This window comes from Colobus angolensis, unplaced genomic scaffold (assembly GCF_000951035.1).
Source record: "Colobus angolensis palliatus isolate OR3802 unplaced genomic scaffold, Cang.pa_1.0 Scaffold176, whole genome shotgun sequence".
NCBI classification, from domain to species: Eukaryota; Metazoa; Chordata; class Mammalia; order Primates; family Cercopithecidae; genus Colobus; species Colobus angolensis.
Window position 1 is genome coordinate 565,405 of NW_012114888.1, and position 16,528 is coordinate 581,932.

Here is a 16,528-nt window from a genome sequence, read left to right on the forward strand (position 1 = left end):
CAAAGAAAAAACATATATTACATACAGAGGGACAAAAATAAAGTTGACAGATTTCTCACGTGAAACAATGTAAGCCAGAAATAAGGGGAGCAATGTACTTAAAATATAGAAAGAAGAAACTTTCAACTTAGGCATTTATACCCTGTGAAAATATCTTTCTAAAATGAAAGCAAAATAAAGACATTTTAAGACATTTAAAAAGAAAGCAAAATAATTCATCACCAACTGACCCATACTACAAGAAATGTTAAACGAAGTATTTTAGGCACAAGAGAAATGATACCAGATGGAAATATGGATCTGCACAAAGGATTAAAAAGCACAAGAAATGGTAACTACATAGATAACTACATTAGTTTTTTCTTGTTATTTAAATCTCTTTAAAAGATAATTGACTATTAAATAAAAATAGCAATGCAGTGTGGGGCTTAAAACATATGAAAAGTAAGGTAATAATAGCACAAGATTTAATAGGGGAGAAATGGATGTATACTATTTTAAGATTACTATACTATACCATACATCATTGGAAGGTAGATTGTGCTAAGTTAAAGGCATATACTGCAAACACTAAAACAACGAATATAATAACAAATTGAAGAGTTATAATGAAAGGGTCCAGAATAAGCCACTGTGGCATAAAAATTATTTTGAGCTGAAGGCATTTGAGTTCCTGAAAAACTTTCTCTGCCTAAAAGCAGTGCCTCCCAAAAGAACTCAGTCGTCATAAATCCCTTCAGAGGGAGCAACTGTCTACCAGATTGCTTCACTGGTAAATTCTACTAAATGTTTAAGGAAGAAATAATACCAATTCTATACAAGCTCTTCCATAAAATTGAAAAGGAAGGAATATTTCCCAACTTATTCTATGAGGCCAATATTATCACAAAACCAAAACCAGACAAAGATATGAAAAGAAAAGAAAACTAGGATTAATGTCCTTCATAGATTTTCATAGGAGAAAAAATTTCAACAAAATTTTAGCAAATTGAATCCAGCAATTTATAAGAAGGATAACACATCGTGACCTAATAGGGTTCATTCCAGTAATGCACAGTTGGTTTCAAAATTTTAATATTCAAAATTCAATGTCATTTTCAATTAAAAAGTGGACAAAGGACTCAAGTAGTCATTTCTCCAAAGAAAATTTACAAATGGCCAAAAAACACAGAAAAGATACTCAGCATCATTAGTCTTTAGGGAAATACAAATCAAACGAGCTACCAGTTCACACGCAGCAGGATAGCTATTTTAAAAAATGGAAAATAACATGTGTTGGTAAAGATATGAAGACACTGGAACCCTCACACCTTTAAGGTGGAAATATGAAATGGTTCAGTCACTATGGAAAACAATTTGGCAGTTCCTCAAAAAGTTAAATGGAGAATGACTATATGACCCTAGAATTCTACTCTTAGGTATATACTCAAGAGAACTGAAAACTAGTACTCAAACAAAATACATGTGCGTACATGTTTATATAGCAGCACTATTCACAAAAATCAAAAGGAGAAAACAACCCAAATGTCCACTGATGCATGAATGGATACACAAATTGTGGTATATCCATAAAATAAAATATTGTTCAGCCACAAAAAGAAATGAAGTAGTAATACATGCTACAACATGGATGACCAAAAACATTATGCTAAGTGAAAGAAGCCAGATACAAAGGTCACATACTGTATGATTCCATTTATATGAAATATTTCGAGTAAGTAAACTCATAAAGACAGAAAGGAGATTAGTGGTTGCCAGGGGGCTGAAGGCAAGAGGTATAGAGAGTGACTGCTTCATGGGTATGGGGTTTCCTTTTGTGGTGATAAAAATATTTTGGAACTAGAGGTGGTGGCAGCACAACACTGTGAATGTACTAAATGCCACTATATTTTACAATTTAAAATGGTTAATTTTATATGAATTTAATCTTATCAAAAAATTTAAAAATTAATGTCATTTACTATATTAAACAAGTACTATATTTAAAAAGAAAAATAAGATTATCTTAATAGATGCAGCAAAATGTTTAACAAAATCCAAAATACATTCCTGATAAAATCTCTCAGCAAAATAGAAATAGAAGGGAGCTTGCTAAGCCTGATAAAGGATGTCTACTAACATCCTATAGCTAACATCATACTTAATGGTGAAACACTGAATGCTTTCCTTCTAAGTTCAGTGACAAGAAAGGGATGTCCACCCTCATCATCTCTATTCAATGTTGTACTGGAAGTTCTAGCCAGTGCAATACGACAAGAAAAGGGAATAAAAGGCATCCATATTTGAAATGAAGAAGTAAAACTTTATTCATGGACTAATATCATCTATATGAAAAATCTGATCATCTATGATTGTCTATTTGTATTGTACATGTGAAATATCTGATGATGTCTAAAAAAAGCTGCAACACTAATAAATGAGTTTATTAAGGTTGAAGGATACAAGATCAATGTATAAAAATCAAATAAATAAAAAATGTATTTTATCTTCTAGCAACAATCAAAAATTAAAATTTTCAAAAATTACCATTTACATTGGCATTAACAAATTGGAAATACTTAGGGAGGAATCTGTCAAATATGTACAATACCTGCTCACTGGAAACTACAAAACATTGCTGAGATAAAGAAGCCTTAAATAAACAGAGTAACATACTGTGTTCATGGGCCAGAAGACTCAATATTATTAAGATAACAACTCTCTTCAAATGGGTCTGTAGATTCAGTACAATCCCAATAAAAATCCTAGCATGATTTTAGAATTGACAAGCTGATACATAGGAAATTGTAAAAGATCTAGAATAGCCAAAACTACTATGCAAAGAACAAAGTTGGAGAATTAATGCTACTGATTTCAAGACCTATTAAAAACCTATAGTAAACAAGCCAGTGTGGTATTAATGTAAAAATCAGCACATAAATCAGTAGAACAGAACAGAAAATCCAGAAATAGATCCACACATAATTGACAACTGATTTTCTGCAATGGTTAATTCCCTGGAGACATATTAATCTTTTCAACAAAGGATACTATAACAATTGGATATCCATATTCAAAAAAATAAATAAATAAACTTGGAGCCATACTTTGTGCTGTATACAAAAACAAACTTGAAATGGATTATAGACTTAAATGAAAAACCTAAAACTACAAAACTTCTAGAAGGAAACACAGAAAAAACCTTTGTGAACTTGGTTTATACAAAGATTTATTAAGTATAACACCAACAACATAATCCATGAAAGAATAAATTAATAAAATAGACTTCATCAGAATTAAAACCTTTTGCCTTTCAAAAGACCCTGTTAAGAAAATGTAAAGACAACTATAGTCCGAGATAAAATATTTGGAAATCACACATCAGATAAAAAGCCTGTGTCCAGAACATTTAATGAACTCTCAAAACTCAATAAGAAGAATATAAACAATCACAATGAGTTAGTCTTTCCTTGATATCTGTGGAGGACTGGCTCCAGGACCTCCTGCAGATACCCAAATTTGTGGATGCTCAAGTCCCTGGTAGACAAAGTGGCATAGGTGTTCACATATAACCTATACACTTCCTCCCATATACCTTACATCATCTCTAGATAACTTACAATACCTAATACAATGTAAGCACCACGTAAATAGTTGTTATACTTCATTGTTTAGAAAATGACAAGGCAAAAACATCTGTGCATGTCAGTACAAACGCAATTTTTAAAAAATGTTTTCTGCCTGCAGTTGGTTGAATCAACATATGTGGAACCCATGGAGATGAACAATTGACTGTACTACTACACAGCTATTAGAATGGCTAAAATTTGAAGGATTAACCATAACAAGTATAGGGGTAGAAATGTGTGCTACCTTTCCTCACCGTAAGAGTCACGGCCAACACTCCTATAACAAAAGACTGGTTAACAAGAGAAAAGCATAACTAATTTATTTAATCCAGGTTCTATGTGACATGGGAGCCTTCAGACCCAAAGACCCAGGACAAACTGTCTATTTTTATGCTTAGGTTTGATGAAGAATGGACAGCTGTGTGGAAATGTGATTAGACAAAAGGGTACAATCTAATGGTAATAGACTGAAGGGGGAAGCTCAGTAAGGCCTGTCCATTCATATGCTTTTTGGCCTCTCTGTGTAGCATTTCTTTCCTCTGGGTATAGGATAGGACACCTGTCACATGAGGGTCTCCAAGGGAAAAGGGGAAGGTCAGAGAATGACCTTTCTAGGTTCTATGACCTACATGGGGGAAGAGGAATTCTGGTTTCTATGACACTTTTCTAGGAGAAAACCAGGAATAGAGAGAGGAAGGCAGCAGAGGGTCAGAGAGACCTTGCCTCTGAGGACTTCAAATCTCCTTTAGTTTAAAGTACTCAGCACACCAAGGTACTAAACTTTGGAGCATTGTGTTTTTGTTACTGGAAAGGGGTCCCAATCCAGATGCCAAGAGAGGGTTCTTGGACCTCATGCAAGGAAGAATTTGGGATGAGTCCATAAAGTGAAAGCAAGTTTATTAAGAAAGTAAAGAATAAAAGAACAGTTACTCCGTTGGCAGAGCAGTGGCATGGGCTGCTCGACTGAGTATACTTATAGTTATTTCTTGATTATATGCTAAACAAGGGGTGGATTATTCACGAGTTTTCTGGGAAAGGAACCGAGATTTCCCAGAACTGGGGGTCCCTCCCCTTTTTAGACCATATAGGGTAACTTTCAGATGTTGACATGTTTATTAGTCCATTTTTACACTGCTATGAAGAGATACCTGAGACTGGGTAATATATAAAGGGAAGAGGTTTAATTGACTCACAGTTCCCCATTGCTGGGGAGGCCTCAGGAAACTTACAGTCATGGTGTAAGGCAAAGGAGAAGCAGGCACCTTCTTCACATGGCGGCAGGATGGAGTGAGTGCAAGCAGGGGAAATGCCAGATCTCTTGAGAACTGACTCACCATCATGAGAACAGCATGGGGGAAACCATCCCCCATGATCCAATTATCTCCACCTGGTCCCATCCTTGACACGTGGGGATTGTGGGGATTATGGGGATTATAATTGAAGGTGAGATTTGGGTGGGGACACAGAACCAAACCATATCACCATGGCATTTGTAAACTGTCCTGGCACTGGTGGGAGTGTCTTCTACCATGCTAATGCATTATAATTGGCATATAATGAGCAGTGATGACAACCAGACATAACTTTCATCACCATCTTGGTTTTGGTGGATTTTTGGCCAGGTTCTTTACCACATTCTGTTTCATCAGCAAGGTCTCTGTGACCTGTTTCTTCTGCTGACCTCCTATCTCATCCTGTGACTAAGAATGCCTAACCTCCTGGGAATTCAGCCCAATAGGTCTCGGCCTTATTTTGCCCAGCCCCTATTCAAGATGGAGTCGCTCTGGTTCAAATGTCTCTGACACTCCTAAGTCAGGCTTTCAGTTATTTATAGTTCATTACGCTAGGACTCAAAGTAGGAAGGCAGCCTCAGGCCAAATTTAGTTTAATTTAACAATTTATGATCTTGATAGGGGTGATGTATCGTGGGTACATACATATACCAACTCATCAAATTGTATACTTAAATATGTGCAGTTCACTGTTAAGTCAATAAAGCTGGTTTTTAGAAAGTTATTACTGTTAGTAATATGCGAGGCACTATGGTTCTCAGACAACATGCCTCCCCTGGGTAATCTTATCCAAACTCACAATTACCATCCATACTCTGATGATTCCCAAGTATGCACCGCCAGCCCAGGCCATTCTGCTGAGATTCAGACCTGTTAATCCAGCTGCCTTAACATAGCCACTTATCAGTTCTGCAAGCACCCTAATTCAGCATGCCCAAGGCAGAATTTTTGATATTCTCCCTTCACTTGATTTTTCTCTCATGTACCCCAGTACAATGAAAGGCAACACCATCTATCCAGCTGTGAAAATGACCCAGTCCTAATTTTGATTTCTTCTCCCTCATCTCCAACATCGCAAATGCATCCGTGAATCCCTCCACTTCTCACCAACATTACATTAATCCAAACTACCCATCACTTCTCTGGCAACAGTCTCCTAATCAGTCTTCTTGCCGCCAAACTCACTCTTAGAGTTCACACACACAAAGCAGCCAGAGATTTTTAAATACAGACATGATCTTTCCATTCCCCAGATTAAAATATTTCAGAAACTTCTCATTGCCTTGGGATGAAGTGCAAACTCTTCAACATGAGTCACACACACAAGGTGGTCCCTATTTTTGTCCCAACTCCCCTCTAAAATGGTCATCTTTTGCCACTTCCCTTCTCACTCTCCTAGCTCCAGTCATGGTTAAAACTGGGGGTATTCACAGGCGTCTGAAATGGCCGTTCAGCTCCTGTTTTTTATTCAACGGGTGGCCTTACAGCAATAAGGAACAGTGGTAGCACAGGAGAAAAAAGCAGGCAAAAGTAATTTTATCAAGTTCCTATTTCAGTCAGAGGTTCTTGTTGTATAGGCAAAGTAGGAAAAAAGAAACACAAAGATGACCTTGGTAGAAGTATTTCTAAAGGAGAATGCATTTTTATGTTTTCACCAAGCTATCGGCCCCTCTGGATTTTAATATTATAGTGGGGTCATAACAAGCATTTCCTCTATTGTTGGCTTTACACAGATGCGAAGTGGTGCTCAGGAAGCTAGGAGACTGATGAATAGTTGGTTTGATGTATTTGAATCATTCAGCACTTTGAGTTAAATGTGCATATTCTGTTCAAAATAGACAATGGGGAGGGGCAGTCCCCCCTTTCCCTCTCTAACTTGCATAACATCAGGCCTCACTGCTTTACCTAATGAGTATTTAGAAGTAAAGGCTCCTACTGATTCCAGCGAGTCATTAATTCTCTGCTTGCAGAGCCGCTGTGGAGTTCTTCATCGGCCACATTTTTTTAGCTTTTACCAAGTTGCTTCTGAGCCGCAGTGCTGACCCCTGGGCTCCTGTGTGTACCACACACCAGACACATAATGGGCTTGAAAGCCCCCTTGCAAGGAATTTTACTGGGGACCAGGAACAAATTACAAAGAAGATGCATATTCTAGCCACTCCATTGACAAAGATGTCTCAGAACTCTTAGCTTTAGGGAACTTAATTGACCTTGAATGAAAATGTATATTTAAACCAATATGTATAACCTGGTAGAATAAGGGGAGGAGGTGAGTTACAAAATTCTCTTAAACTAATTGCACAGTCAGTCCTACCCTTTGTAATAATGAATGTGTGCTCCATTATCGCTCCAGGTTTATTATTTTCTAAATAGCCTCATTGATCTTGCCTCAGTGGGCTTTCCATTTTTACACATTACATTCTCTTGGGAATTGAAAAGCACGGTGTCTCTGGAGATGCTCAGTCAACTTGAAAACACTCATTTTCGAAAAGGTCTTAACCTGCCTTCAACTTGAAGCAATTCAGACTTTGCACAAACAAACATTACAGCAGAGACGCATCACTCGTGTATATGTTTCTACCATCACTGGGAAGCTGTTTGTCTGAAAGGTTATTTATAGACCATTTTTTAAGGGTATTCAAAATTCAGGGATCTATACTCATAACTAAAATGAATGTACATGTAATTGGAAGCATGACACTTCATTATAATGATTATAACGGTTTCTGCATTATTCAATATCATAAATATTTTGTGGAAGGCCCTATTTCGTTATGACTCCAACTACTAAACTTATAGCTAAATCACGTGTGGTGGAAGGGAAACGAGAAAGAAGAAATAAGTGGAAAAGGCGAGGAAGCAACCCCAACTCAAGATAAATTCAAGTTGGAAAGGCAAGAGTTTTGTGTTTTGTATTGATTTGAGATTTCACTTTCACTTTACTCATCAATAATTCCCTGTTTGAAAGAAGGGAGGGCAATTTAAATATTCTAAACTCATGACTGAGGGGTCCATAAAGCCTGGAAGCTCTATGACCCCAAATAACCAAACTTCAAATACTCTAGTCTTTAAAAAACATAATAACAAGAATAGTAATTTGTCAGTAACTGAATCAAAGAAAATAAAGTAGGCAAAATGTTTAAACTATTATAAAAGCTTGAAAGTTACAAAGCTCTGTATCTCCCCTCTGTTGTCAAAAATTTTAACCATTTTAGTAAGCTGAAGCTAAAGTAAACCAATAGACTTACCTACATTACTTTTCAAGTGGTTAGGTAAAAAAGGTAATAAAAGGCAAATAAGTACTGCAAATTAATCCTCTGCTGGCGACATCATACCTCACAACAGTGCCTCAGCAAACCACTTAATGTGAACTTCAACAGCTTTTAATCAGTTTTGTATGAAAAGACATGATTTGATTTGGGTTTTCAAATGGCTTTATCAATCATTCCCACAGTTCCAAGAATACTAAATAACAATTAGTTCTTAGGACAAAAGGTTTGCCTATATTAACCTTCAACTCACCCAGACATCCAAAGGCAGAATTTGCTTTTTCTTCAAAATGAGAGCATGTTAGCAGCTGAAAATATAAGTATATGGAAAGGTTGTGAAACTTCCTTCAAATTATTACCCTGGAACAATGACAATAGTTGGGATTTCTCTTTTGCAGAGGGAAGAGAAGAGGCAGAAATTCCAGTCCTCCTTCCCCCAAAATTTCAGTCTCGGGATTTATTGGTGCTGAAAACCACAGTTATCTACTGCTTGAAACCTAAGCAGAATGCATCAGCATTTCGGGACCACCTGGGACCAACGGGGGCTGGGAGACTTCCAGATGGATTGTAAGACAATTCACTGATATTTACATAACGAGAATAAATGTTTTTCCTAAGATAGCATTTCCTTTCAGTGTTTTGAGACCACCAGCAAAAGAGGGAGGTACAGAAATTCTATTACATTAATAGTCTTTGTTTTTATGGCTTTGGCATTTATTAACTAGTGGGAGCTGTTTATTGGGTCATAAACTTTACTAATGGGGATATTATCTCTAAATTATAAATCTTGTTCAGTATATGGCTTAGTTATAAAAAGAATAATTATTTAAAATGTCTGTATGGCTGCAACGTATCATGTTTATCGGCATGAATCCTATAATGGCCATTTCATTGCTAATTGTGGGCTTGAACTAGAAACAACCAGGGCAGTAACACACATCTATGCAATAGAATAAGCAGTTGTCACCCCACAAACTCAGGAGCATTGTCATTGGTTTGCTTCCTTTTTCTCCCCCAGCTTCTCAAATGAACTACATTATAAGCCTCTACAAGGGCTAAATTATCTACATATTTAAACTCTTGAAGGAAAGACAACTGACTGAAGAGTTGAATAGGTAAGTGACGAATGTGTCAGCTTGAAAAGTTCCAGGAAAGTGTCATCCTTCTAAAAGCTTGCTCTCTGGGGAATGAAAAATCTTAAAGTGACAAAATGGCTTGGCACTGTCAGTTGCCTTAAAAAAAACCTGGGACAAAAATCAAGTAGTCAAATTTAGGATTTATGGTAGATAGTTTTGGTATATAAATTGAGTATACTAGTTTAGTGTTAAGTCCTGAAAAGGTTGGGGGGAGCATCTATTCTAACAATAGCACGTGTGGAATTATTCTAGGTTTATATATAGAAATCGTTTATTGATTAACTTCAATTTTTTAAAAATGAAAGGGCCATTGTTGTTGAGAGTAAATTGGTACATCTGAGTGTCAAGAAGCCAGCAAGACACTGCTGCAAATGTGGAGTGAAAGAATAATGAGTCCGAAGGGTCCCTTGAGATGTCATCAGCTCCTCTTCTTCTCAGAGTAGTCCCTGAAAGGTAAATGGTGCAGTTCCTTCTTGAGAGGCCTCCATTGTCTCCCAGAACACCAGGCAAATGGATTTATGATACATAGCACCCCACACTGAACAATGGGATAGACGGGGATAGACTTCTTACACTGAATTCCCAGAGGTACATGGCTATGGGTTTTAATCAAATGTACACTACATGACAATAGTTCTGCTGAAGAAAAATAAAAATAGAACTAGAAAAATGCAGGGGGAAAATGTAGTTTCTGAATATTTAAACCTCTAGGGTGGGGCGCGTGGGATGTGTGTGTAAAACAAACCAAAAAAAAAAAAAAAATCTCAAAATCTTCAGCTTTCACATTTGTAAATATTTTAGACATAATAAATTTTTGGTCAAACTATAATTATATACACATGCATATATTCCTAAGCTAACAAGCTGACTTCAGATAGAAAAAAGGGCATTACAAATATAAATACTGCACATGTTTCCTGTGTGTGTGTGTATATATGTGTGTGTGTGTGTGTGTGTGTGTGTGTTTTGGGGAGGTTCTTTTTCTTCCCATAGCTTTACTAAGTTCAAAAAATAAACATATTTACTCTAGAGAGGTTTAAGAATTATTTTGATGAGGTGGGTTGCTACAAAATTTAACTATATAAGTAATAAACGTGTCAAAAAGGTTTCAAAAATGTTTAATAGAATCACAACTTATTCCTGTGATATAATTTGATTTTGTATTGCCATGTATAACCTTCAAAAGTTATTTTCTGTTCATATACTAATGAATCAAATTACATTGGATGAAAAATTATCAGAAGATTTTTTGGTATTAATAAAACATACATATAATAAAAATATTCAACATGTTTTAAGATGGCATTTTAAATAGTAACAGTATGGCAGCAATACAACATGATGTTCTGAAAAACTAATATGACAAAATAGGATTAATTGTGATTTGTGGATTTCCATTTAATATAAACCTTGTTTCTTTTTTGTTTTTAATGAAATTATATCTACTAAAGTAAATGTGGCAAAATGAGAGAAGTAAATCAAAGAGAATTGACCAAAACTGGCATGGTTATTCCTCCTCTAAGCCAAACACGTCCTTCAAAAGGGTCAAGTAGTCAATGTATTTCGCAGGAATAGGTGATGGCATACCAAGCCAGATATCTTCACATCTCTAGAAAAAAAACCAAAAATCGGTATGATTAGAACCACATTTCAAAGTACAGTTTTGAAAATTCAACACCAAAGTTTATTTTCAAAGGGAAAATTTCTACCATCTACTTTAGGTTCATAAAGACTTTGTGGTAGACTGGAGACTTGTTCTTGATTCTTCATTCCCTCCCTGTATAAGAATTACGTGTCCACATTCTTTGTCATATGACTCTGTAGAACCTCCTATGGAGTAAGAAGAGTATATTTTCCTGTTCCTTTGATATGTGGTTGGCCACATGACTGGCTTTGACCTATGTACTGCTAGCAGACATATCATGAACACAGGCTCTAGCGTGCTGGCATCATTTGGCTTGGCCTTCTGTGCCTCTGCCATCACCATGAAAAGAACATGGCCCAGGATGCTGCTGTTTTTAGAATGACCAAGGGGGATCAGACCAGGCTGGACTTGCAGACTAAGAGCCAAGCTTAGCTGAATCCAGCCATGCTTCACTGACCTACATGCCCATAGACAAGAAAAAGAAATGTGTCTTGTTGTGAACCACTGAAATTTCAGGAGTTGTTATGCAGCATTAATACAGGATAGATCCTCCTATACTTTCTTAGGAAGCCAATTTTTATTTTTATTTTATTTGTTTTAAGACAGGGTCTCACTTTGTTGCCCAGGCTGGAGTACAGTGGCGCAATCTCTGCTCACTGCAATCTCTGACTCCCAGGTTCAAGTGATTCTCATGCCTCAGCCTCCCGAGTAGCTGGGATTACAGGCACGTGCCACCACGCCTGGCTAATTTTTGTATTTTTAGGAGAGACGGGTTTCGCCATATAGGCCGGACTGGTCTGGTCTCAAACTCCTGGCTTCAAGTTATCCGTCCACCTCAGCCTCCCAAAGTGCTGGAATTACAGGCGTGAACTGCTGCCTAAAGAACCCAATTTTTAAAATACAAACTGGTAGCTATACTGGCTGCTTGGTTACTGTTTCTTCCGTAAACAATGAAAAGAACACTGGATCACTCACAGTGTGATCTTGCAGATAAGCCACTTTGTGTGTGTGTGTGTGTGTGTATACATATACACACACAGATGCACATTTTATATAATATGTAAATATGTGTGTATATACACACACACACAAACTTTTTGAATATGCTGCAATGGTTAATTAATATCAACAAGAGGCAAAGTCCATATATATGGCTGCTTATATTTCTACTGTCAAGGTTAAAATATGACTGTCAAGGTTAATTGTTGTATATAAGAGGTTCTATATCTTTACTAGTGTTACATTAGTATCCAGAATCGCAAGGTGTCATAGAAATATAGGTAAAGGCTCAATAATTTGATGTGATGGAATTTTGGAAGCAAGCTGAGTAAGTGGTGTTTCAATTGCACCTCATGGGATGAAAACCAGTTCAGCAGAGGGTTAGGGTCGTGAAGGGTGTTCCAGGCATAGGGACCAGTGTAAGCAAAGGCCTGGAGACCTAAAATCTATTTTCAAGAAAAGGTGAGTAGCCCAGTGTGGTATGTGGCACATGGTGCAAAGTGGCAAGAGAGATGGTTAGAAGGAGAAGCTGGGGCCAAACTTCTGGCCTTCTGTGCTAGTTTCTACTTAAGGCTGTGGTTACGGGAAGTCACTGTAGGTCTTGGCCAGTGAAATGACAGAAATCTGATTAGAAACTGATTAGCTAACTTGCTGGATGTACAGAGAATGAAATGAAGTAAGAAAATCAATCTGGAGGTGAGTGCAATAATACCACTGAAAGATGACTGTGCCATAACCAGGGCAGCTGAAGTGGGCATGGAGGACAGGAGCTACCTCTGAGAGATGCTGCTGCAGAAGAACATGAAATAGCTAGAAGGGGATCAATTGAAATGGTGAAAAAAGAAAGGTGTAGTGCTATGGGCTGAGTTGTGTCCCCGCCCCCCCGCAAAAGAGGTATGTGAAGTCCTAATCCCTAGTACCTCAGAATGTGACCTTGTTTGGAAATAGGGTTTTTGCAGATGTGATTAGGTAAATTAAGATGAGGAAAATGAGATCATACTGGAGTAGGGTGGGCCCCTAATCCAATATGACTGGCCTCCCTATAAGAAGACAGCCAGGTAAAGACAGAGACACACAGGGGGAACACCAGGTGACCATAGAGGCAGAGATTAGAGTTTTGCAGCTGCAAACCAAGGAACACCAAAGATTGCCAGCAAACCATCAGAGTCTAGGAAGAGGCAGGGAAGGATTCCCACACAGGTTTCAGAGAAAGTGTGGCCCTGCTGACATCTAGATTTTGGACTGCTAGCCTCCAGAACTGTGGAAGAATAAATTTCTATTGTTTTAAGCAACTCAGTCTGTGGTACTTCGTGAGGGCATCACTAGGAAACTAATACAGGTAAGGATGGTTCTAAGAACTCTAAATTTAGTAATAGTTGACAGTATCTGTTATTAGTTTCCTGGGGCTGTCATTACAAAGTACCACAAAAGAAGTGGCTTAAAGCAACAGAAACTTATTCTTTCACAGTTCAGAAGGCCAGAAGTCCAAAACCAAGGTGTTGGCAGCATTGGATCTTTCTGGAGGCTTTCAGGGAGAATTTATTCCATGCCTCTCTCCTGGCTTCTGGTGGTGGCTGGCAGTCATGCCTTGGCTTGTAGGCATATCACTCGAGCATCTGCCTCCAACTTCACATGATGTTCTCTGTGTGTACCAATATGTCTTCATGCAGCTTTCTTATAAAGTCACCAATCACTGCATTTAGGGTCCACTCTAATCCAGCATAACTTCATTTTAATTAATTTTATCTGCAAAGAGTATTTCCAAATAAGGTCACATTCTAAGGTTTGGGGTAGACATGATTTTTGGAGGGGACAATATTCAACCCAGTGTAATATCATAAGGAAAGCAGTAAGAGTTTAAAAACATTTTTTAGTAGGAAAACAAGGCTCAGAGGGAAATTCTAAGCTCAGTTGTGGGCATTTTTTCTTTCAGGTGTCCATGGGACATCAAGGTGAAGATTCTGGTAAACATCTGTAAATATGGTTCTATATAGCACAGAGCTAGAATCCAGAACTGTGCAAAGATATAGAAGTCACTGGAATATGAGTGACATGTAAAACTATGACAATTGACAACACTGTCATAGAATCAGACAATAATTAAGTACCAGCATCTCTAATTCAGGTGTAAAACCTTAATTTAAGAGATGATTTATGATGATGATAAACTAGTTGCAGATTTGTGCAGGGTTATAGATAGGAATCTTGTAATTACCTAGTAGTAATAGGAATAACAATACATTTATTGGATATTTACTACATGGTTGATACTCTTTTAAGTGTTTTACATGTATTAAGTTATTTAATCATCACAGAAATCCCTTAAGAGATAAGTATTATGAGGATAATCTATTTACAGAAAAAGAAACTGAGACACAGAAGGATTAAATAGATTGTCTCAAGTCAAACCTCCAGTCAGTGGAGAAGCCTGGATTATAATAACCTGGGCAGTGGGGCTGCAGAACTATGCTCATCTGCGGGGCAACCCTCCAGAGCTGAGAAGGCTCTATTTAGAAGCAGCTGGCTTTCATCCTACATAGCTACATTTGGTCCTCACACTTCCAACAAGAAAAGTTAAGTACAAAACAAGGCAGTTCTTGAAGTGACACTACTCTTCTCTCTCAAGGATGCTGCCTCTCAGAAGTTGAGCCCAAACCACCAACTGGCAGTATGAAGAGCGAAATGACCATTCAGATGGCTGATGGCTAAACCCACTCCTAAGGGGTGTTTTGTGCAACTCATACCACACGGAACTTGGTAAAACGTCCTTCCTTACACCAAAAAGTAGTAAACCATTACACTTACACACACACACACACACACACACACACACAAAACATTTTAATCAATGAAGGCTAAGATCAATAGCCATTCAACTCCACTATTTAACATGTCCTCAAAAATTTCATTACAAAACTTACAGCAATATTTGCTCTTAAGTGATGTTTGTAAATTTAATCTCATTATGGAGAAATAATACAAATATATGCCTTCAAAAATCACCATCCTGTAATAGGTCTTTTAAATAAAAGTTTTCAACAGAGAAATAATGCATTATATAACTCATAAAAATATGATGAAATTATTTGGGGACTGGATCCTCTTATGAAACAGGTCAGGACTAGAAGCTTCTGCCTCATAGCTTATGAGTTAGCAAAAGTGATTTTGTTTTTGTATTTTTTGAGCAAGGAATTGTGCTTTCAATGCTGACAATAAAGAGAAAATAATAGAACTTACAATGCAATCATGAGAACTCAAGAATTTGGAGATGAGATCAAATTTGTTAGCAACTTGGGCACAATGAAACTCAAGTAGATATCCATGAGATTCGGTATTAAGGATAATTTAAGATGAAAAGATAACCGTACTCCATTTCTTTAAATCCTGACCACTTTAAACCCCATGACTCGCACAAATCGCTCCTGACTACTCCGGCCCCATTGTGCTCTTTCTTTCGAATCAATGCCACTTCCCTTGATTATTTTTCCTTTTGTCACTCTTCCTTAGGTTCCAGGTGGGAGTGACTTTCTGTCCAAATACTTCATAAATGCCACAAGCACATTAGCAGTGCTGTGGGTCCATCTATTGCCAACCCCCAATTTCAGGGAGATTTTCACACCTATTGGCTTAAAATGGACTAATGGAATCAAATTTGGGACCAAAGGAAGGTTAGGAAACAGGGGAGGTTTCCAAGGCTCAGGGGATGGGGTGAGAGGCATCAATAAAGCAGAGGGAAAGGCACTTTCTTCATAATTTTGTCTATAATTGGATCTACTTAAGGAATCTCATGGCTAGCCCCTTGGTAAAATGAAGACATTTTTGGTAACATAAGAAATCCACATATTACCACTGCCTAATTGTACTTTCTAATAAATTTGCAAATGTTCCAAATATTGTAGAATCTTTATGAAAATCTGGGCAGTGAGTTAAAATAGTGTCTTCACTGATTTTTTATTAACCCTACACTAGGCAATGCAAAGAAAACTCATATATGGCTTTCCCAGCAGTGCATATCAGTTTTAAGTGGGAATAACTGTGTGGTACTTTTACAACAGGAGGAGTCATCCACAGAAGTTGATCCTGCCCATTCCAGGAGAGAACAAGCTTACTTACATCTCTGTGAAGCAGATTCCCCTGGCAGTGCAGGTTTGGAATTTGGGATTTTAACTGTCTACGTGCAGCAGGCTCTGCCAGCACCCCTTCCTATCTCCTCATCCTTTCCACTCTGGAGCACACCAACCTGACTTCCAACGGCCAGCACCTGCGTTCCTTCACCCTAGGGCTTCTCTTTGGCCTCTGAGGCTTGCTTTGGCTGTCCCTGTGGCAAGCCACAAGTGCCAGGGAATTATTTCCTTTCCTCCGCTTCAAGAGCAGCCCTCAAACAATGACTGATGGGAGTTGATGGATGAATACTGTGGCTCCCTTGCACTTTGGGTGGGATGACTCTGAAGTGTCAGTGTTTCCCAGCTGCATTAAGCTCTAATCATTAGGTCAGGTGTGGGGGCTCACACCTGCAATTCCACCATTTGGGTGGCTGAGGTGGGAGATCACTTAAAGCCAGGACTTCTGAACAAGCCTG

At 37.8% G+C, this 16,528-nt stretch overlaps 1 protein-coding gene across 1 annotated transcript in view; it reads right to left on the minus strand.

The window, feature by feature from the left end:
• Positions 1-10,682: 10,682 nt before the first annotated feature.
• The window catches only part of EFHC2 (EF-hand domain (C-terminal) containing 2), a 202,790-nt gene continuing 196,944 nt past the window's right edge, over positions 10,683-16,528 (minus strand). The window contains exon 15 of the mRNA XM_011938658.1: positions 10,683-10,914. Coding sequence (XP_011794048.1) covers positions 10,813-10,914 — 102 coding nt within the window. The 3' untranslated portion in view covers positions 10,683-10,812. The remainder of the gene's footprint in view (positions 10,915-16,528) is intronic.